This window comes from Marmota monax, unplaced genomic scaffold (assembly GCF_021218885.2).
Source record: "Marmota monax isolate L192 unplaced genomic scaffold, Marmota_monax_Labrador192_F-V1.1 WCK01_AAM20220418_F8-fsc00051, whole genome shotgun sequence".
NCBI classification, from domain to species: Eukaryota; Metazoa; Chordata; class Mammalia; order Rodentia; family Sciuridae; genus Marmota; species Marmota monax.
This window is the reverse complement of record NW_026695202.1, coordinates 2,568,950-2,593,017: the sequence shown is the minus strand read 5'-3', so window position 1 is coordinate 2,593,017 and position 24,068 is coordinate 2,568,950. Positions and strand designations below refer to the sequence as shown.

At 41.1% G+C, this 24,068-nt stretch overlaps 1 protein-coding gene across 1 annotated transcript in view; it reads left to right on the top strand.

Moving 5' to 3' along the window:
* Nucleotides 1–24,068, top strand: part of LOC124082973 (putative tetratricopeptide repeat protein 41) — an 83,740-nt gene that overhangs the window by 24,096 nt on the left and 35,576 nt on the right. Inside the window, 6 exon segments of the mRNA XM_058574289.1 lie at nucleotides 5,844–6,004; nucleotides 7,058–7,279; nucleotides 7,281–7,480; nucleotides 9,995–10,248; nucleotides 14,237–14,435; nucleotides 15,406–15,584. Coding sequence (XP_058430272.1) covers nucleotides 5,844–6,004; nucleotides 7,058–7,279; nucleotides 7,281–7,480; nucleotides 9,995–10,248; nucleotides 14,237–14,435; nucleotides 15,406–15,584 — 1,215 coding nt within the window.

The window sequence follows — 24,068 nt, the reverse complement described above, 5'->3', positions numbered from 1 at the left end:
TTGACTGGGAGGGAAGCAGGTTTGCAGGCAAGTCACGTTCTGCTTGGGAGGTACAAGGTGTGCCCCCCCCCACACCCCACCGTGATGGCAATCATGTGGGGTCAGGGTGGTGCCTTGTTCTGTTCTGGGAGCAGTTGAGGAGCCTGACTACCTACATTCAAGCCCTGCTCCACTGCTTCCTGGCTTGTGGCCCTAGGTGAGTTATTGTAAAACCCTCTGGCTCAGTTCCCCTATTTGTAATAAGTGGATGATAAAAAAGAGTGTGTGCCTTGCTCAGAGGTGAGAGGGTTAACTAAGATCAAGTGTGAGTGATCCAGAGGCTTAGCTCAGTGCCCGTTGGTCCCCCGGGAAGTGTGGGTACCAGCTCTTCCTCTTCGTAGGTACTGTGTGCACTCACGTCTGCATGTGTCTGACTTTGCCTATTCGTGCAGGAGCTTCTGGGTCCTGAGTGAATATGTGGGTGCCACAGGGTGAGTCTGGATGGGTGTGTATCATCTTTGCCTGAGGGTCACGTATTTGGGTCTCTTTCTATGCATGTGGTAGGTTTATCTGAGTGAGTGGGGTGGATTGGGTGGCTGAGTTTCCTACAGTTGGGTGGGCATGTAAATGGGTAAAGCCCAATCAGTAGCAGCAGGTTTGTCTTTTGGAAGGCCACTGATCCTATTCTGGTGTGTCCCCAGGGTGCTTGCTCTGGCTAGGCTGGTGATGTAAACTCAGTTGAACACACCCAATTATAATTTCATTCCCAAAGTGAATTGCTGTTTTAATGGGTGTGTTGTGGGATACTGGAAGCTCTCAATTAACCAGCTGCTATCTTTCAAGCAAGCAGACAACAGTAGAATAAATTCAGGAACAGCCCATGAATACTGACGCCTCTTCTCCCCTAAAGAACACCTTCCTCATTAATGGTAGGAGGCCCAGGGGAGGGGCTGTGCTTCTGGATGACTTGTTAATTATAGCTGGGTGATCTTAACAGTTTACTTAAGCTCTCTGTGTCCTAATTTCCCTTCCTCCTCCTCTTCCTACTCCTCCCCCTTCCCCTTTTATCTCTCTTTCCCCTCCAACACCTCCTAATTGAACCCAGGGGTGCTCTACCACTGAGCTGCATCCCCAGCCCTTTTTAAAATTTTTATTTTGAGACAGTTTCCCTAAATTGCTGAGGCTGGCCTCAAATTGTGCTCCTCCTGCCTTAGCCTCCTGAATCCCTTAGCCTCCTGAATCTGTAATCCTCCTGGGATTACAGTTGTGTGCCACCATGCCTGGCCTTGATTTCTTATTTGTAAATTGAGAATGGGATCAATAATACCTATTTCTTAAGTCTGTGTGAGGATAAAAGATAATACATGTAAAGAATTAAAAATGGTACCAGGCACACTGCTGCCATTATTATTTTTGATGATGATTTTATTATCCCTTATTGGGCTAGAGAAAGAAGCAGAGAGTGTAAGACACTCCTGCTCATTAGCTAGCTTAGGGAGGGGAAGGACTGCAATTCAAGCTGCCATCGTGCAAAGCCCACAGAGGCTGTGAAGGTGAGGGTGACACCAGCCCCGGGGCATTAGCATGACTCCTTTTCTAAGAAGCCAGGGTGAGGTGGGTGTGGGTGCAGGAGGAGGAGCTGCTGCCAAGACGCACACAGCTGACCTGGGAGGACAGGCACAGGAAGGCAGCACCTATAGATCCTTTGCAATGCACAGTTTATTGTGACCTAGCTCAGCTATTGTGACTGCAGCGCCTGCGTGAGCTGCGATCTGACTCTGGGGGCACATGCCTGACGCCCACATTTCTGCTCCTTCAGCCCCAACCCCTGCTTGCCAGGATGTGGCTGAGGAGAGCTGCCTGGAGCCTCCTGTGCCAGTTGTCACGCCTCTTACCTATCTTGCAGCAGCAAGTGTACCTTCTGTGACACGCTTTGCAGAGGTCACAGGGGAATCATGGCCTTTCTTACTTATGCATTTCTTGCTACGGCTCTCCATGGAACCTGATGGCAGTCCTGGGAAAAGAAGACTGAAGACTTTCTGAGCACCAGGGCATTATCAGCATCTCATTCATGCCCTCAGCAAGCCACGGTGGCAGTAGCATCCCAGACTGGGGGACTGAGGTCTGAGTGTCAGGGCAATACGGCTCCAGGAGGGCAGAGAGGGAGTTCAAGCTCCAGTTTATGCTGAGCCGTAACTGCCCAGTCCTCACCACTGTGCCACCTGGACTCCTTGAGGCACCAGAGGAAAAATCTCCCTCTTTTGGATTCTTTCTCCTGGGTCCTCTCCCAGTGCCAGCTGTCATCAGAGTCTGTGCCCAGTCGCTGAAGTGCAGTGGGTAGAAATCCTTGGCAGGCCTTGCCAAGCTCTGTGCCCTGGGCTGCACTAACTTCTCAGCCTCACCTCTTGCCCTTTGCCCCACCAGTTGGTTTCCTGGGAGCAAATCAGACTTTTCTGGCCTCCACATCTTTGTCCCTTCCCTTCCCTCCTCCTGAAAAGCCCCTCCCTTCCCAGATTAGTGGAATTCTTCTCTTCCTTTATTGCCTTATTTAAGGTCACTGTTCTGCAAGAGGGCAAATGAGTGCCTCTCCCCTACACCCCAGCACTGGCCAGAGAGCCAAGGTAGCCCTGGTCCCTTTGTGTTTTAATTTCCTTCCAAATACTGTGAGCTCACCCTCCTTGGTCCCTCAGGTGATTTCCAGATGGTTCTATCATTATATGTCCTATTGTTTGTCTTGCTCTGTTTGTTGATTGTGTCTATTTTATTGGCCATTGTCATGCCCAGTGCCTGGCGTAGACACGGAAGGTTCTCAATAAATACATGTCGAATGATGAGAAAACACCATTAAAAAGTGAACAAATTGGTCAGTTGGTAAGTCAACAAGTGGATGTTTTAAGATTTCACACATTACCACTTAAATTAGGCAACAGACCATTGTCATTTAGTAGGGACAGATTGATCCTGCCAAAAAAAGTACCAGAACTGCTTAGGATCATTTTTCAATAGTAGTGATGCTGACTTTATTTTCAAAATCATTTTGAGGAAAACTAGTTGAAAAATCACCCAAATGTGATTTAAAATGCTTATATTTATGTTAGCCAGGCCTGGGGGTACATGCCTGCAGTCAGTCCTAGCTACTTGGGAGGCTGAGGCGGGAGGATCACTTGAGCGCATGAGTTTGAGAGCAGCCTGGGCAACAAAGTAAGACCCAATCTCAAAAAATAAAAACAAAACAACCATATGTGCTTTCCTTCTATGCAAAGATAAATCCACAAGCATCATCTTTGAGTTTTTTTTTTTTTTTTTGCTTAGGATTATTATTTTTTTTTGCTGATTATTAGTAGTGCTGTTATGCTTTATGATTATTAGGCTGTGTGTATTTTTTGAGGTTCTCTCATGTCTGTCTTGCAACTTAACCTCTATGCCAGTTTTGTTCCATACCCTGGTGGGCCCTCTTGCGAGTGCTAGATATACCAAGAAATGGTGATCACACATGGCTTGAAAGCAGACTGCAGCATGAGAAAAGTGTTTTGAAATCTCCTGGTGATCTGTAAGTTCAGGTCCCTTCGCCTGTCTAAGCCCCAGTTTTCTCATCTTGAGAAGGGGGCTTCAGAACTAGATGAATTCCAAGAACTCCTTCTACTCTAAAATCCTATCATCTAAATTCTATAATCCTAACAGTGTGCATAATTTTAAAGATTAAAAAAATGCTCAAAGGATGAAGCAGCAAAATTAATTTCTACCTTCCTTCCTTTCTTATTTGTCCATCATGTCGTACTGGGTACAGAACCCAGGGCCTTGCACATGCTAGGCAAATGCTCTACCATCGAGCTACACCCTTACCCCTTTTAATTTTTACTTTGAAACAGGTCTTGCTAAGTTTCCCAGGCTGTCTTTGAACTTGAAGTCCTCCTGCCTTAGTCTCCCAAGACACTGGGTTTACAGGCATGTGCCACATGCCCACCTTCCCTCTTCCCTTTCTTGAAAAAAAAACATTTTGTTGTTGTTTTGTAATACAAGCTCAAACCCTATCTGTTCTGATGCCTTTTCCTCTTTATGTCACACAGTCATATATATATTTCAAGTAATTTTATGGTCATTTTATGATATAAAAATCTTTTTACAAATGAATACAACTTTCTACTGTAACAAATATAGAGAGAATAATTTATTAGAAAACAATATGTATCTTACTATGTAAATTGCTCATACATGGTTCCAATAGAAGGCAGCGCCTCTGTATGGAAAATCGCCCTGAAAGCAATAAATGTCATTCTGTGCGTGGTGACTGACAGGGGTGTACTGTACATAAGACTCAAAACATCATGGGCAATATTGTCAGGTTGTCATTTTCCAAAAAAATGCTTTGTATTAACAGATAAAATGGAGTTGGTTTCTGGGTTAGGTGATTGCAAAGGTTTTTTTCCCCCTTAGGAGACTGACTGACAAAACATTGAAAGTCAGGTAGATCTGGAGGCAAAGCTTCATTGTGTGTGATGCCCATGTCTTGATTCCTGCCTGTGGAGAGCTGCTGCTCTAAACAGCTTCTACTTTTCAAATACTCGTACTCTCTTACCTTTAGGCTTTTGCCTGCGCCTTGTTTTGATGATGTGTTCTTCCTTCATTTCCACCTCTGAATTCCCCAGTGTTCAACTTTTCTTCATTGTGTTGGTTCTGTATCCAAATCCAGGAGACTTCAGACTCCTATTCTGTCTTAAAATTTGGCTATCTGTGTTCAGAACCCATTCCCACTTTCCTTAAGCCCTTTACTTTGTCTTTTTTTTTTAATTGCTTTTATTTTTGAAATACATGACAGCAGAACGCATCACAATTCTTATTACACATATAGAATACAATTTTTCATATCTCTGTTTGTATATAAAGTATGTTCACACTAATTCATGTCTTCATACACGTGTACTTTGGATAATGATGTCCATCACATTCCACCATTATTGCTAACCCCCGCCCCCTCCCTTTCCCTCCCTTGATTTTGTTTTTTGGGCCATTTTATTTCCCCATGTCATATAGCACAGAACCTTCACCTAATAGGCAACCAATAAATGTTTATTAAACATAATTTCTCTCAGTGACTAACAGAATCTTAATGCATCTGAAAAACTAATTAATTAATTCTGGAACTTGATTTGATAGTCCCCCAGATGCCTAAATTTCTATGGAAAATATTACTTTTGAAAAATAAAGGCAAGGTAGAAGTTGTATGAATTAAACTACTTTTAAAATATTAGGTGATTGATTATAATTTGGGGTCACTGCTACTAGGTCACTTAATCACTGTCTGAAAGTTAGTCTTCTCAAATGACTTCTTTTGCTTTTTGCTGGTTCATATCTTAGTTCTTTCTGGCAATTTTCATAATTCAAGGTATGGGGTTCAGAATTTAGGATTGGTTTCATTAGGTTTAAGTGGGCTAGGACCAAAAAGATGAGGCAGTGGGAAGTATACATGCATTGCTGGAAGAGCCCAGGGTGGTGGCCGTGCCCCTTAAACAGATACCCTGTGTTAAGGAGCTGCAGAAACTTCACAAATTGTATGATCTCTCTCTTCCCCTCTGACTCTTTATAACATGATCTATTTTTGCATTTTGGAAAATGAGAGCAGTTGCTTTGAATCATACAAAAATATTTGTATATAAAATCCTAAAAAATGTATTGGGGACATCTGGTGGTAAATATCATTCCCCCGTGGAGGTGAATCTTTTGAAGCTAACACGTGCATATGTGTATCAGCTGTACAGCTGTGAGAAGCTCTCATTTTCCCTGCTCTCTTCTGCCTCCCCAGCCTATTTACATATTTTAGCAATGACGGAAATATTTTCACCTAATTTGAAAATTCTTTATTGCAGATATGCAGCCTGAAATGGATTTTCTTAATGAAGATTCAAACATTTTGGCCTTTTCACTTCTTGTAGAAGTGTTCATTGCCTCCATCAGTTTAAAGCCATGTATACTTGTGCTAGATGGAATTGAAGAATTGATTGGTATTTATGGGATTTCAGGTCAGAAGGTAATATCTTTTTAAAAGAATCCCCTATTTTATTACTGTTTTATAAAAAGAAACCCCCATTACTTAGGATGTGAACAGTTCAGGATTGGCTAATATGAATACTTCTGGTGGGCTTGGGACACAGGGGGGTTGCCCCTAGTTGTCTGGTACCTGGCTCTTTGTTGATTTAGGGCAGGGGAAGTACTGGTTGTGGAAGCTGGCTAAGAAGGAGGGTTGGACGCTAGGCACAGTGGTGCAGGCCTGTAATCCCAGCGACTCCAGAGGCTGAGGGATGAGGATCACAGGTTCAAAGCCAGCCTCAGCAAAGGAGGTGCTAAGAAACTCAGTGAGACCCTGTCTGTAAGTAAAATACAAAACAGGGCTGGGGATGTGGCTCAGTTGTCAAATGCCCCTGAGTTCAATTCTTGGTACCAAAAAAAAAAGAGGGTTGGGCCCACCCTTGTATCTGTGGTCTGCATATGACAGGTGCGTCCAGATAAGCTGTGTACACCCTGTGGACGCAGCTAGCTTTGAGAAAGACAGTGCCTCCCTGGGTCTGTAAGACCTTGAAAGATGTCAGAACATCCTCAAACATGGCACAACCAGTACCCAGAGCACACTCAGCCCCATGCCAGGCTCTGGGGGAAGCACATAATATGTGGTAGATCCTATCACTAGGCAAAGGAGTGGGAAAGGCTGTTGATGGAATCAAGAAAAGATCCAAAATAAAGCCATTTTGCACGAGTGACAATTCTTCAGCTTCACACATGCCTTTTCCAATTGAATCGTTCACGTACTCTCTCAGGGCTCCTCTAGTCACTGTCGGTAAATTTTTAGAGGAGTGTGATTTTATTTTGTTGCTTGTTTATAAGAACTGTTTTTAGGGTCCACCTTTGCACTATCAAATTCTTAATAAGTAGGCAAATCAGTCAAGTATAGTTGTATTGAGGGTGCCTTGGTATTTTATTACCACCAACTTGTTTACTATTTACTATTAATAACTCTAATGCCAACCTTACCTTATGTTACTCTGTGTACTTTCAAGCTTTACATCTCTCTGACTCTCTCCATCAGGCCAAAGATTTCCCCTGGCTGCCCCACTCTCTCCCTCCTCATTGCAAGTTCATCCTGAGCACTGTCTCTTCCAGCCTATCCTGCAAGTTGCTGTGTGCCCGGGCAGACGTGAAGATTGTGGAACTCACCAGCGTTGGAGATGAAGACACAAGGCTCAGCATCTTCAGACAGCACCTATTCACCCCAGGCCAAGACCCCTCCCTACATAGCAGACTCGCTTTGAAGAAAAAAACCAAGCCTGAGTCCTTTGAAACTCACAGTCCTGGCCAATGAGCTGAAAGAATGTAGAATCTACCGCAATGAGCTTCAGTGTCTCAAGGAGTACCTGGAGGTGGCCTCTCTGCAGGAGTTCTGGGAGTTGATTCTGAAACGCTGGACCGAAGACTATAGTTGGACTATTAAACAAAAAAAGGCAAATCCAGACAATGGGACTTCAGAAGACAGTAGGCCTGGGCAGTGTAGACAGCTTGGTGGGTGTTCTTGGGGAGAAAGCTGTGAGGCAAGCACCACCCCTGGGGTGAGTCTAGGCATGGCGTTGGTGAGGAAAATACAGGAGGCCCAGTTAAACTTGAATTTCAGACCCATAAAAAATAATCTCTTAGTAGAAGTATGTCCCAGATATTTCATGGGGCATACTTATACTAAACATTAATTGGATTTTAGATAAGCCACAAATAATTCTCAGTGTCTAAGTATATTACAAATGTATTATACTTGTATAGGGCATACTTACACTAAAATTAGTTAGTTGTTTATCTGAAATTCAAATTTAAATAGGCATCTGGTATTTTTATTGCTAAATTTGGCAACTCTTATCTAGTTATAATTCTCTGTTATAATTCTGAGTTAAAAGTCTCAGTTTATAGCCCATATAGAAGTTGTATGGAGTATACTTGTACTAAAAATTAGTTGGTTGTTTATCTGAAATTCAAATTTAAATAGAAATCTAGTATTTTATCACTAAATTTGGCAACTCTATCTAGAGAGCATCGTGTTGTCAGTAAGGAGAATTTAGTTACAAATTTCAGTCAAACTTTTCAGGGGTCTGAGAAATATAATTTGATTATTTCTATAACTCAGTTTAACCTCTCTTGATTACATAGTCCTACTTATGGCACAAACCTAATCAAGTCAATTCAGATTAATTTTATCAATTTCATTTGTTTTTAGTCAATTCAGGATTATGTTTTTCAGTCAGGCGAGGATTTGTGTGCTTCCTGTGGCTGTTAGGTTGAACTGAGATCATGAGTGTCCTTGGTTGTCATCTGTCCCTGCAGTCTTCTGCCAAGGTGGCCACAGTCCCAGATGACCCACAGACATTGCTGTATTTCCATTTTGGGCTTGGCTGGCTGTTCCCATCTGCTCTAGGATTGTTCTAGCTTTGCTGTCCCCTGCTGACAGGGAGGCCCCCCTCCTCAGACCTGGTACACACCCTTTTTGAGTCTTGTTTTGGTCTCTGATACTCTCCTATACCTTTTAAAGTTCCACAAAGGTCTCTTCTTCCTGTATAGGAAAAATGTCCTTGTTAGATCATCCTGTAGTTGAATCTGTCTTTTGTGTTAACAGTTTATTCCAACAGTTTGTCAGGAATTTGTTTGATGATATTCAACAATCAGGCTCTTGAGGATCAGTTTATTCTCTCAAGCCACTGTCTCTGTTGTGGGCTTCAAAAGTCTATTGTGAAACTTGTTTCCTCTCTTTGTTTCTGCTATAACAGGCTTCTCTTCAGGGCAATGAACTTAAAATGGAGCAGGGTGGAGGAGGTGGGGGTGTAGAGAGAAGCAGAAAATGTTTGGAATGAAGGACACATTGATGAGTACTGTAATATATGTCTTGTCACATTTTTCACCTTGGAGTCTGCATTTCTATAAAGAGAAATGATTTCTTGTTGGTTGTTCCCTTTCCCATCTCCAAGGAGGGAGAAACAAGATCATTGTGCCCCTGGAAGTCACTCAAGCCAAGTGGCCCATGCTGTGCTACCCTAAATCTCCAGGATTGTGTAGCAAAGTCCAGGTCTCTTCCCCTGAGGGAATGCTCTGTCCTCAGCACTGTGCAGCAACTCCCTCTGAGCTGCGCCACAGGAACGGAAGAGCTGAACCAAGCTTCTGCGGTAGGGGCTGACCTGCTCTGCCTTCACTTGAAGATTGAAATTTGGGCGCATTCCTCAGTCCTAGCATAGGAAATGCATTCAGAATGGTGGACCATATTGCCATGTTTCTCAGAGGGCTGATCTCCTTATAGTTGGTTGATCATAAAGGCAGCAGGGAATCCACCCAGAGGATAAAAATGTAAGGGTCAGTGGGTAATGAAGGGCTGCCTCAGGGGTGCCTGTGAACAGGTGGCAGGAGGGCAATCTTACAGTAAAGCCACCTCCACCCATGGTACAAATTCACCTTAGCGAAGACTACTCGCAGAAAAGCTCAGTGTGATGATTGGCAGGCTTGCCAGTTCATATTACAGCTCAGGGTGTGTTAGTTGGGACGAATAAATGATAACTTGATGGGTAACAGTATGGGCTCTAGAGCCAGACTGTCTGGGTCCAAATTCCTGTTACTTTTGTGTCACCTTGGGGAAGTTATTTAACTTGTCTGGACTCCATTTTTCTCATTTATAAAACAATGGCCTTTCTAGTATTTACCTACAGAATGAGTGAAAGAAAGAAGTTGAATAATCATAAAACATTTAGGCATGGTGGTACACACCTGTAATCCCAGTGACTTGGGAGCCTGAGGCAGGAAGATTGAAAGTTTGAGGCCAGCCTCAGCAACTGAACTTGGCCCTAAGCAATCTAGTGAGACCTGTCTCAAAATAAAAAATAAAAGGGTCTGGGGATGTAGCTTAATGGTAAAGTGCTCCTGAGTTCAGTGCCCAGAACAACAACAAAATTTAGCATGCTGCACGGCTGGTGCTTGCTCTGACTTGTCGTCCTTGTCATTGTGTTGTCCACACAGGGCTGGATGGCTGGGTGGCCGATGCTCTGTGCTTACTGTGCATCTCACATTGTGGCATGGCTGAGGATGAGCTACTCCAGGTTTTGGACATACTGGGCTACAGGAATAATTACAAAGTGACCACAGTGCACTGGGCTGCTTTCCGCAATGCCACTAAACAGTGGGTCCAGGAGAAGCCGAATGGTGTCCTCTACTTCCGACACCAGTCCTTGCGAAGTGCTGTGGAGAGCAAGCTGCTTGGTAAGGCTGAGTCTGTGAAAATACCTGCTAGTTAAAAGGAAGTAGGAGTTGCATCCAAGAGAAAGCTTGTAGTGGGCTTTCTCAAGTGGAAATGGAGGCCATAAAAATGCATGACAATGTTTATATACATTCTCTGAGACTTGACTCTGATGGCCAGATGCCCCAGGGTTTTTTCTGGGAGATAGTAGACTTCTGGAGGCAGGCAGTCCTGGGCTGCTCCGTTGGCTTCAGAGAGTCACTGGGACCCATCTCCTTATGTATCCCTGATTCACTACATTGGCTTATATTCTCAAGGTCACCTTGTGCTCATGGCTGCTGGAGCACCAGCCATCACATTACAGACAATAGGAAGGACACAGAGAGGAAGAAGCTTATAAGAAGCTTTCCTACAAGTTTCACACTGACATTTCCACTATGCCTCTTTAATCTAGAACTTGATTACTTGGCCACATCTGGACATGAGGGAAGCTGGGGATTCAACTGGTGCACTGCTGTCCTAAACCAAGGCAAGGTTCTGTCACTAACAAAAAAATGGGGGAAATAGATATAGGTAGGAATTAGCCTCTGTCCTAACTCTAAAACCAAATTCTTATCCCTTCTGAAAAGAACTGCAGGTCTGCATCCAAGAAACTGCCAATCACATACACACTGGCTTAGAAGCAGAGCCCTGGGTGAGACTTTCCCAGAACTTCAAGCCTGACAACTTGAAAAATCTTTAAATCTCAGCCTCTGGGAGGATTCCAAGCCCTGTGCAAATTTCTTCTAACTATATTCTTTTTTACTTACATTTAAAAAAAATATTTATTTTTTAGTTATAGGTGGACATAATGTATCCACTTTACTTTATGTGGTTCTGAGGATCGAACCTAGTGCCTCACTCATGCCAGGTGAGTGCTCTATCTCTGGAGCCACAATCCCAGCCCTTTAATTACATTTTTAAGATATAAATTCTATTTTCTATCTCATCTGCCTCATATTGCAGTCACTCCTGCCAGCACTCCAGCTCTGTGATGCAGAGCAGAGGGCAGGCCTAGCAATGAGGTTGCGCTTAGATTTGTGGCAATTCTTCCACCCTTTGCTGTATGGTGGTTTCTTCTCAGTGCCGTTACTATACCAGGCACTTCATTACTTCACCTCACTTATTTCTCATGCAACCAGAACATCCCCAGATGAGGCTCAGCCCTGACAATGGTACTTCCCACCAGCTGGAAAGTCCCCTTCTGTTCCAGGTGTCCCTAGGAGTCCACCAGCAGTGGCTCATGTGCACTCCCATCTGCTGGCTGCTGTGGTCCAGAGTCTCTTCTGATTCCTCTTGTGCATGTGGGTGCCTCACAACTGCCCCCAGGGCAGAGGACACTGTAAAAAATGAACAGACCACACGACAAGAGTCCTGCCCCCTTTTTTTCCTAAAGCAAGCAGATCTCAAGGTGCCCGAGTAGACCTTTGGGTAAGTGTCTCCTGGGAGATTTGAGCACCACTGATGCCTTTCTCTCCAGAAACCTGCCTTTCTCAGGCTCTTGGGGAACTCTTCCTGGAAAGAGCCTCTTCCATTTCTTCTTGTAACCTTGTACCTCATAAGAGCTCCCCAAAATCCAGTCTGTGAAGTCCATTTTTTCTGCCACTTTTGAGTGGAGGGAATCAATATGTCATAATGGTTGACAGTGGGATCCTGATGCCAGATTAGTAGTGAGACCTGACATTCTTGCTTGCCAGTTGGTGACCTTGGCCACCCTGTGTCCCACATTTCACATTTACCAAATACATGTATCTACTTCATAGGATTGTTACTTGTGAGCATTCAATGAATTAATTCACGTAAAATACTTAGAACAGTGCCTGATCCATAGTAAATTCTTTTTAAAATTAGATCATTGTAATTATACATAGTAGTTGGATTCATTTTGACAAAATCATACATGCAAGGAATTTGATTCAAGCCCCTATATCTTCATTTCCCTCCCCTCTTTCCTCCCCCTGTTCTCCCTCCTCTACTGATCTTTCTTTTGCTCCTTCTTCAATTTATTTTTGATTGGTACTTTCTTCATACACATAAAGGTGATATTCCCTTTGGTACATTTATATATGCATATAACATGATTTTGTTAAATTCATTCTATATTTTTTCTTCTTTTCCTTCCTTCCTGCCTCTTGTTCTCCTCCTACTTCACTGATCTTCCTTATATATTTATGATACCCAAACCCCCTTCCATAGTAAATTTTTAAGAAATATTAGCCACTATGACCTCCTCTTCATGACTGTCTTCCTATGGCCTCCTGATCTCGAATTCAGTGGGTCTGAAGATGATTCTGCTACATTAGAAAACTCCAAGCACATTTGACTCCCCTGGGACCATTCCAGCTACACTCAGCAGGTGTTTGCTGAATGAATATACAGCTGTCCCTGGCTGCCTACGTATTGAGGCCTGCTGTGTATTTGGAGGAGCACTAAATTCAGAAACTAAATCCTGCTTCTCTAGTTACTGGTCATGTGCTGATCAGAGCAAATCACTTGGTCTCTCTGATTTTTAAGTCACTTTGTCATAGGTGGATTCATATTCCTATCTTCCTCATGAGAATTTTGTAAAAAGATAAAATTAAATGTAGTGTTTTTTATGAAAATGTTTTTTTTAATTTATTTATTCTAATTAGGGATTTTATGAAAATATTTTCCACTTTTAAAGTTTTTTAAATTTCTTTTTTAAAAAATATATTTAAATTTTTTTGGTAGTTGTAGATGGACAGGATGCTTTTTATTTTATTTGTTTTTGTGGTACTGAGGATTGAATCCAGTGCCTCACCCATGCTAGGCAAACACTCTGCCACTAAGCTGCAGCCTTAGCCCTAAAATTTCTTTTGTGTATGCTAAACATGTGCTCTGCCACTGAGCTACACCCCCAGCCCCAAATTTTAGGCATTGTATTTAACACTACAAATCTTTAACTCATGGTAATATTTGTCCCACTTCTTTTTTTTCTTTCACCCCCCACCCCCACCCCACTTTCCCAATTTACAACCTACAGAATGCCTTTGCCTTACACAGCAGGAGAGGGCCGCTTCTGTCCTATGACCATGGGATCAGGTACAGGTGGCTCACACCTTTTCTCCTGTGCTTAGCCCTCCAGCTTCTGATTCTACTGCAGACATTTGTGGATCTCCTAAGCACTTTGCCACCTGAGCATATCTGCACACCTTAGACCAAAAGGAACAGAGTCTTCCAGGGTGATCTGGACATCTTTCAATGGAAATGCAGAATGGTTACTTAAACTTTGTTATTGTTCTTATGGAAGAGTTGGGCTTGGTGTGCCATCTGGCCATGTGTTCTACTCATCTTGCAAGCAAAGATGTCAAGCAGAAAATGTAAAAATATGTCTGGGCTGGGGCTGGGGCTTAGTGGTAGAATTACCTGGCTCACATGAGGTCTTGGGTTCCATCCCCAGCACCACTGCAAGCAAAGCAGAACAGTAAAAAACTCTTTTGTTAGTTTTCAGGGATAGCTACCCTAATTTAATTAAAGTCCTGTTTTTGAGAAGCTTATCTCTGGGCATTATAGGTTATCATAACTATTTTTCTTTGGAAATGAAGATATAATAGTCCTGGCTCCAACAACAAATTTGCCATTTATTTGCTCTGCTACTCTTTGGCTTACATGAGATCCAGGCAATGGATTAATGCATACCTTTGAATGTTTGAAAGTGCTTATTTAGTCAGTGATCGTGGTGTATATTTAAAACAGAAAAGTAGGTTGCAAATATTTCCTTTGGGGAGAGGGAAAACCCAACACAAAAAGTCAACATGCTCACCGATGATCATAACTATGAATAATTCTTGGAGAAATTCAGACTGATGTAGAAGATCTTTTTTTTTTTTTTTTTCAAGCTACCTTGAATTTTATTTGGTAATTATGGCCACAGAGCTGTCATGTTTTTGTTACACTATTGACATATACAAAAAAGTCAGAAGCATTAAACTATAATTGATTTTAAAATAGGTATAACCACGCCTGTCAGGGAGAGCAGTCCAAATGCTTGTCAGAACCCAGTGAATCTCAAGAAAACACATTTTCACCTAGTCTTGGTCAGATACTTCCAGCAACAGAACACTTTTTGGAGAGTGTTTCAAGAATTGCCATGGCATATGAAAATGAGCGGATGCTAGGGGGCGTTGTGTAGCTTTCTCACAAACCCAAGGTGAGTCTTGCCAGTCTTAGTCTTTATGTTTACGCACATTTGGCTTTTCTGTTTTAATGTTGTTTAGATACCTATGGTTCCCTTGAGCAGGATGCATTCATTTATTCATTCAACTGCCCACTTGTTCATCTGGATGGGACCACCATCTGGCATCAGCTTCTGGGGTTGATGGGTCCCCTGGGTTGCTCCAGTCTGTCTGTCTGGCTTGCTCTGCAGAAGGTTCTTTTCCCCTTTCACTCCCTGTCCATCCTCTCCAAGTTAACTGGCATTCCAGAGAACTGGACAGGATTTGGAAAGGGATAAGGATGGGCTGTGTTCTCCTGCGAGACCCTCCTGTCTTCTTTCCTTCTTTTCCCTATACATTTCATCCCCCCTTCCCTCCTCCTTCTCCCTTATTTGTCTTTTTATTGAAATTTTTTTTTTAGTTGTAGATGGACACAATACCTTTATTTTATTTGTTTTTATGTGGTGCTGGGGATCAAACCCAGCGCCTCTCGTGTGCTAGGCAAGCGTTCTGTCACTGAACCACAACCCCAGCGCCCCCTTCTTTGTATTTTTAAACATCTACTGAGCACCCATTCTGCCTCCTACACTGCCCTGGGGTGTAGTGAGTAAGCTGCAGCCCCAGGCCTTCTGTACTGTCCATCCAGTAGGGGGAAGATATGGAGTCAGTCACTATATATAGGGGCAAATGTTTTACTTGAAAATGACACAGTGAAGAGTATAAGCAGGAAGGATGGAGGACCCTTTGCCTGGTGGGTAGAGCCAGGGAGCCTTCCTGGAGGAGGGGACCTCCTGGACAAATAATTGGCTTTGACTGTTGATAACCAAAAGGCTCATATTTATCTGGTGATCAAAGTCATGTAAGTTAAGTTGTTTTTGACTAGATTAATGATATGTGGTAAATAGAAGAGCTTCCTTCAAGGCATAGAATACTAAAGTGATTCATATCCATACATTGTGTCATAAGTATCACAGATTTTATATCAAAAATCCAAAGCTCAAGCTTCTGGACAAGGCTGTACCTCATTCACTACTGGAATGTTTTATCAGAAGCTGGATACAATACTTCCAGGGCCTATTTGATGTCAGTGGCCAATATTAAAGCAGATCAGTGCCATAAAGTGAAGAGGAGACAAACCCTCTCAGGTATAGTACCAATGTTTCCGTAGTCCATTTTGCTGAGATATAGAGTGCTCAAAAGTTACTATTCTCCTATTTCCTCACATCATTTTTGTCAATTCATTAGGCCTGATTATTCACAATGTAAGCCAACAATTTCTGAAGAAGGAAATTTCCAAAGGAAATCAGGAAAAAGGATGAATTTTGAAATAGCTTTTCTTTCTCTTCTTTTCCGGGGGTTTATTATTAACAGTGTTTTCTCTCTCTACTTCCTCATAACTTCAACCACACCCCTAATGCCTGCCTTCATTATCTGTATTTCTGACCTCGACCTCCTTTTGGAGTTCCAGAGTCCATCCCCCATTTCGTGATATGGCATTTGTTTTACTTTATTTTTTGTGGCACTGGGGATTGAACCCAGGGACTTGCACAGGCTAGGCCAGTGCTCTACCACTGGGCTGCACCCCCTCCAACTAATAATATTATTGCTTCATCAGCAGCTTTCCTGAGTGATCAGTGAATGCTTCAAATTAAATAGGTGCAAACCTAGATTAGTTCCCCTCCAATTTGTTCCACATTCCCTCTGCCTACTGATGGCAGCTTTAAATTAACACTCTCCATTACTCAGCACTAACTGTACCATCGAGGGTTGTCTCAATCCAAATTGGACCACTATTCTTTGACTTTGTACTTAAGTCTTGGGTTGAAGAGGCTGGGCTTCGAACTTGCTGTCCTCTGACCTCAGCCTCCAGAGTTACTGGGATTACAAATGTGTGCCACCACACACAGCAGATGTGTGTATAATATTTTTTTAGTTGTCAACAGGCCTTTATTTTATTTATTTACATGCGGTGCTGAGACTCAAACCCAGAGCTTCACACATGCTAGTCAAGCACTCTGCCACTGAACCACAACCCCAGCTCCAGATGTGGTTTTAAAAGGTCACTTTGGATGTTGTAAAAAGGTTGAAACAGAAAAGGGACAAGCATGGCTTCAGTGGTAATAACCTAGGTAGGAGGCAATGCTGGCTTAGACCAGGGTAGCCATGGGGACACAGAAGAAGGTTTGGGCACAGAATTCACAGGACTTGTTCACAGTTGGGTACAGAAGTCAAAGAAGATCCAATGATTCTGACTTGAAGGACTGGGTAGATTACCATTGTTGACCAAACAGGAAACACTCTTGAAGGAGCTGTTCAGGGGACAGAAGTCATGTTGAGTGTGGAGTGACTGTAGAAAGCCAGGCAGAGGTATTCACTGGGCTTCAAGAAAGAGCAGTGGCAGAGAGAAATGCCTACTTTAATGCCTGGATCATGGAATGAGATCATGAAGGAGAGGCCAGAAAGCGGCAGGTGTAGCAAGAGAAGAGAAGGCAGAATTAGAGAGGTAGGAGGAAAACCAGGTTTTAGAGCAAGAACTTTCCCAAAGTAAAGATGGGTGACCACATTAATTAAATGTCTAATATTCCATTTTGAATTATTTTCTGCCAAGTTGAAATCCTACAAAATACTCTACCTTCTTAGTAAGAGTGTCTTACAATCAAGTGTTTTGGAGGAAAGGGGTGGAGATGGGAGCAGGAGTTAAGGGCCCAGACAATCATCAGAGAAGAGGGAATGGCAGGAAGTGGGTGCAGAACAGAAATTCCTTTTCCCCAAATGCACCAGGGGGAAGAAGGGGCTCCAGGAGAGAAAGCCAGATCCCAATGTCGGGTGGAGGGGCTTTCCAAGAGGCAGCTCCACAGCTGAAAGAGCTGCATTTCGTAGGATCTGTAGGACCGTCCCCTGGACCACAGAGCCTAGCTTCCCTCCCTGTGTGGGAAATGAAGAATCATTGTCCTTTTGGGGCGCTCATTCTTTATTCTCCCCTTCTGTTGTTCTAAGAGATAAGCAGGATACTTAAACTTTTGACCCCTGCCTGCTTCAAGAAAACGCCTTTTAAAAAATCCAAGTTTTCCAAGGGTACGATTAGTTGGAGGGAGGGGAGTGGGAGGCGGTGTCTGGTGGCCTGGTGGTGTTGCTGGGGGCTGGAGGGAGTGAGAACGCCGCTGTTGTAGTTCTCCCTCAGGCCGTGGAGTTTGGTTCTCCCTGGTGGCCGGAGGTGAATTATAAGCCCAACTTTTAGATTGACTGGAAACAGTGTGCCTTTGGAGTCTGGCACTCACTTCTCAGTGGCTTCTAGACCCATTACTCAGTGGCGGGGTTTGCTCCTTCTTGAGGGACGCATCCTGCAAAGTTGCGCCTCTGATAGATGACCAAGGGGAAGGGCTTTGAGACTAGAGGGCAACTTCAAGACTTGGTTTACTGACTATAGATTTTCTATGGCATGATGCTCTTGTTTTGGCCTAGGGCCCTGGGTCACACTGAAATGAAGAAAATCCATTTCTAACTGCAGCTGCTTTTTTGGACAGTGCCAAAGACAGGAAGAGACAGATTAAGAATAGATGTGGCATGTGCAAGCGAGTGACAGAGGTTCTTGGAGGCAGGATGCCCAATGGTGGGAAGAAGGATGCATCCCAGCGTGATGCCGCAGGTGCTGCAAAAAATCAAACACGTTCTCAAAACTGGGTGGGAGAGACAGAGCAGAGGGCTTGCAACGCACCTGGTTAGAGGTACCTAAGGCGCCGGCTTAGGTACCTCACTGAACTCAGCGCTGCCCTTCACTCTGATTGGAGGAGTTCTGGTTACAAACCCCGCGATTGGCTAATTTTAGAATTGGGGTGGGTAAAAGGGAAGGGCTACAATTTTGAAAAGGACCCGCCAGACTTTCTGTTTCTCCCACCAGCATGGGTCCATCTGGGCAGATGGTTGGCTGTCCTCCAGGTGGCAGCTGTGGTAGGTGGGGAGCAATCATCTTATTAAGGGGTGAGCTTTCTAATGCGGACAAAGGGTAAATACATTATAGGTCTTGTCAGAAGGTTGCAGTAAAAAGAAAAACAGTTTTTCATGATTAGTGTATAAAACACGGCCTCTTTACCTTTAGAAGCCTGTAAATATTTTTGATTTATTGGACAAAATAGTTGACTAAAATTTAAATAGTGCTACAGAAAAAAAAAAAAAGAGCAAATGACCCAATTTGCAATGAATAGAAAATATGAAATATCTGAGAATAAATTTAACAAGAAATGTACAGGATCTTTATTTTATTTTTAAAAAGCTTCAAAATTATAGAAAATAGGATTACAGTATGGAGGGAGACAATCCATTTTCTTGGATGGGCCAACTCAATGTAAAGCTATCAATTCTTCCCCAATTTTGACATAAAGAATTCTAAGTGAAATCTCAATGGATTCAAGTATTTGTAAATTCTCAGAATGATTGCAGAAGTTGTTGAAGAAATTATATGTGAGAGAAGAGTGAAATAATTAGGGTACTTTGAGTGTCAGGTTATTTGAATGTATTATGCAGCTATAATCATTTTAAAAATATCACCATGAACAAAATGAGACCGCTCTGTGGAACAACACAGATGCTCAGATGCTCAGGTATAGGTAGAAAGGGGGAAGTGAGAGAACCTTCTGATAATCTGTTTCTATTTATGGAAAGACATAGCGCTGGAAAAGTAGTACAATGGTAATGGTTTGCTATTGGGTGAAAAGCTTACTTTTCTGAAACATCACACTAAAATAATTTCCAGAAAGGATTAGTTAAATGTAAGAAAATGAAACTATATTTAAAAATTACAAGAAAATGTAGGTAAGCCTAAGCAAGAAAGCAACAGAATAAATCATGAAGGAGAACATAATTGACAAATCTATCTAATTAAACACATAAAATTTTTGTACGTGAAAGAAAGCAAAACACCACCTATAAGACAACTTAGAAAATCAGAAATACATATAGAAAGCAAGTGAGCAGCTAGGAAAAATATTTATAACGTATAATATTTATAACATATAACAATAGGCAAAAGATTGATATTTCTAAGATGCAGAGTTAATGTGTAAGAAACTGTCAACCATCTTCCAAAGGGGCAGTTATCATTTTGCATTTCTTTTTTTTTTAAGATAAAGAGAGAATTTTTTAATATTTATTTTTTAGTTTTCGGTGGACACAACATCTTTATTTGATTTTTATGTGGTGCTGAGGATTGAATCCAGTGCCCCGCGCATGCCAGGTGATTGCCCTACGGCTTGAGCCACATCCCCAGCCCCTCTCCATTTTTTTCCATGCTCCCACCCCCACCCTCTGTTATGGATCAGCATCCACTTATCAGAGAAAACATTTGGCCTTTGTTTTTTCGGGATTAGCTTACTTAGCATGATATTTTCCAACCATCCATTTACCTGTAAATGCCATGATTTTATTCTCTTTTAATGCTGAGTAATATTTCATTGTGTATATATACCACAGTTTCTTCATCCATTTATCTGTGAAGGGCATCTAGGTTAGTTCCATAATTTCGCTATTGTGAATTGAGCTGTTATAAACATTGATGCAGCTGTGTCCCTGTAGTATACTACTTTTAAGTCCTATGGGTATAGACTGAGGAGTGGGATAGCTGGGTCAAATGATAGTTCCATTCCAAGTTTCCAGGGAATCTCCATACTGCTTTCCAGATTGGCTGCACCAATTTGCAGTCCTACCAGCAATATAAGAGTGTGCCTTTTCCCCTACATCCTCACCAACACTTATTGTTGCTTGTATTCTTAATAACTGCCATTCTGACTGGAGTGAGATGAGTAGTAGTTTTTTTTTTAATAATTTTTTAATTGTAGATGGACACAATACCTTTATTTTATTTATTTATTTTTATGTAGTGCTGAGGATTGAACCCAGTGCCTCATAGATATGAGGCAAGTGCTCTTCTACTGAGTCACAATCCCAGCCCCTTAGAGTTATTTTGATTTGCATTTCTCTTATTGTTGAACATTTTTTCATATATTTGTTGACCAATTATATATATTCTAAGAAGTGTTTGTTCAGTTCCTTAGCCCATTTAATGATTGGGTTATTTGTTTTTTGGTGTAAAGTTTTTTGAGTTCTTTATGCTGAAGATTAGTACTCTATCTGACATGTGTGTGGTAAAAAATTGCTCCTATTCTCTAGGCTCTCTATTCATCTCACTGTTTCTTTTGCCGAGAAGAAGCTTTTTAATTTGAATCCATCCCATTTATTGATTCTTGATTTTATTTCTTGTGCTTTAGGAGTCTTGTTGAGGAAGTAGGGGCCCAATCCAACATAATGAAGATTTGGGCCTATTTTTTCTTCTATTAGACGTGAGGTCTCTGGTGTAATTCCTAGGTCCTTGAACCACTTTGAGTTGAGTTTTGTGCATGGTGAGAGATAGGGGTTTAATTTTATTTTGCTGCATATGGATTTCCAGTTTCCCCAGTACCATTTGTTGAAGAGGCTATCTTTTCTCCAATATGTTTTTGGTACCTTTATCATCTAGTATGATATAACTGTATTTATGTGGGTTTGTCTCTGTGTCCTCTATTCTGTACCATTGGTCTACAAGTCTGATTTGGTGCCAATACTGTGCAGTTTTATTACTATAGGTTTGTAGTATAATTTAAGGTTTAGTATTGGGATGCCACCTGCTTCACTCTTCCTGCTAAGGATTGCTTACCTATTCTGGGTCTCTTATTTTTCCAGATGAATTTTATGATTGCTTTTTCTATTTCTATGAGAAATGTCATTGGGATTTTGATTGGAATTGCATTAAATCTGTAAGGTGCTTTTGATAGTATGGCCATTTAAAATTTTTTTTTTTAGTTGTCAGTGGACCTTTATTTTATTTATTTATATGTGGTGCTGAGAATCGAACCCAGTTCTCACACATGCTAGGCCGGTAGGTGCTCTATCACTGAGCCACAACCCCAGCCCAGTATGGCCATTTTGACAATATTAATTCTGCCTATCCAAGAACAGGGAAGATCTTTCCATCTTCTAAGGTCTTCTTTAATTTCTTTCTTTAGTGTTCTGTAGCTTTTATTGCAGAGGTATTTTACCTCTTTTGTTAAGTTGATTCCCAAGAATTTTTTAGTTTTTGAGGCTGTTTTCCTAATTTCTCTTTCAGAAGATTTGTCACTGATGTACAGAAATGCATTTGATTTAGGGTGTTGATTTTATATCCTGCTACTTTGCTGAATTCATTTATTAGCTCTAGAAGTTTTCTGGTGGAATTTTTCAGATCCTCTAGGTATAGAATCGTGTCATTGGCAAATAGTGATAGTTTCAGTTCTTCTTTTCTTATTTGTATCCCTTTAATTTCTTTCATCTGGCTAATTCCTCTGGTTAGAGTTTCAAGAACTGTGTTAAATAGGAGTGGTGAAAGAGGGCATCCCTGTCTTGTTCCAGTTTTTAGAGGGAATGCTTTTAATTTTTCTCCATTTAGAATGATGTTGTCCTTGGGCTTAGCATAGATACCTTTTACAATGTTGAGATATGTTCCTATTATCCCTATTTTTTTAGTGTTTTGAACATGAAGTGTTACTGTATTTTGTCAAATGCTTTTTCCTGCATCTATTGAGATGATCATATGATTATTATCTTTATTTATCTTTATTTATCTATTGATGTGATGAATTACATTTATTAATTTCCATATATTGAACCAAACTTGCATCCCTGGGATGAACCCCACTTGATCATGGTGCACTGTCTTTTAAATATTTTTTTGTATTTGATTTGCCAGAATTTTATTGAGAATTTTTGCATCTATGTTCATTAGAGATATTGGTCTGAAGTTTTCTTTCCTTGATGTGTCTTTGTCTGGTTTTGGAATCAGTGTGATATTGGCATCATAGAATGAGTTTGGAATTGTTCCCTCTTTTTCTATTTCATAGAATAATTTGAAGAATATTGGTATTAGTTCTTCTTTGAAGGTCTTGTAGAACTCAGCTGTGAATCCGACTGGTCCTGGACTTTTCTTTTGATGGCATCTTCTATTTCATTGCTTGAAATTGGTCTGTTTAACTTGTGTATAGCATCCTGATTCTGTTTGGGTAAATCATATGACTCTAGAAATTTGTTGATGTATTCAATATTTTCTATTTTATTAGAGTACAAATTTTCAAAATAGTTTCCAATTATTCTTCTGCATTCTGTATTGTCATCATTACATTCCATTTTTAGTAATTTGAGTTTTTTCTTTCCTTCTCTTTGTTAGTGTTGCTAAGGGTTTATCAATTTTATTTATTTATTTTTAAGAATCAACTTTTTGTTTTGTTATTTTTTTCATTTATTTATTTTGTTTCAATTTCATTGATTTCAGCTATGATTTTAATTATTTCTTGTCTTTTACTACTTTTGGTGTTGATTTGTTCTTCTATTTCTAGGGCCTTGAGATGTAATGTTAGGTCATTTATTTGTTGACTTTTTCTTCTTTTAAGGAAGAAAACTCCAAACAATGAACTTTCCTCTTAGTACTGCCTTCATTGTGTCCCAGAGATTTTGATATGTTGTATCAGTGTTTTCATTTACCTCTAAGAATTTTTTTCTTTTAATATATATATATTTTTAGTTGTAGTTGGACACAATACCTTTATTTTATTTTTTTATTTTTATGTGGCACTGAGGATTGAACCCATTACCTCTCACGTGCTAGGAGCACTCTACTGCTGAGCCACAACCCTAACCCCCTAAGAATTTTTAAATCTCCTCTCTGATGTTTTCTGCAATCCATTGTTCATTCAATAACATATTATTTAGTCTCCAGGTGTTGGAGTAGCTTCTATTTTTCATTTTATCATTGATTTCTAATTTTATTCCATTATGATCTAAATAGAATGCAGGATAGTATTTCTATTTTTTTTTTTTTTTTTTGTATTTGCTAAGAGTTGCTTTGTGGCATAATTTATGGTCTGTTTTAGAGAAGGATCCAGGTGTTGCTGAGAAGAAAGTGTATTCACTCATTGATAAATGAAATATTCTATATATGTCTGTTAAGTCTAAATTACTGATTGTATTTTTGAGTTCTATAGTATCTTTCTTTAGGTTTTGTTTGGGAGACCTATCCAGTGATGAAAGAGGTGTGTTAAAGTCACCCAGTACTATTGTGTTGTGGTCTATTTGACTCTTGAAATTGAGAAGAGTTTGTTTGATGAATATAGATGCTCCATTGTTTGGGGCATATGTATTTATAATTGTTATGTCTTGTTGATGTACGCTTCTCTTAAGCAGTAGGAAATGACCCTCTTTATCCCCTTTGACTAACTTTGGTTTGAAGTCTACTTTATTTGATATGAGGATGGAAACCCCTGCTTGTTTACACAATCCATGTGAGTGGTACGTTTTTTCCCAACCTTTCACCTTCAGTCTATGGATGTCTTTTCCTATGAGATGAGTCTCTTGTAGGCAGCATAGTGTTGGGTCTTTTTAAAAAATCCAATCTGCCAAGCTGGGCTTGCGGCTCAGTGGTAGAGGGGTTGCCTAGCACCCATATAAAAAGTAAATGAATAATAAAGCTATGGGAAAAAAAGTTACCTCATTAAAAAAAATCTAATCTGCCAGTCTTTGTCTTTTGATTGGTGAGTTTAGGCCATTAACATTCAGGGTTATTATTGAGACAT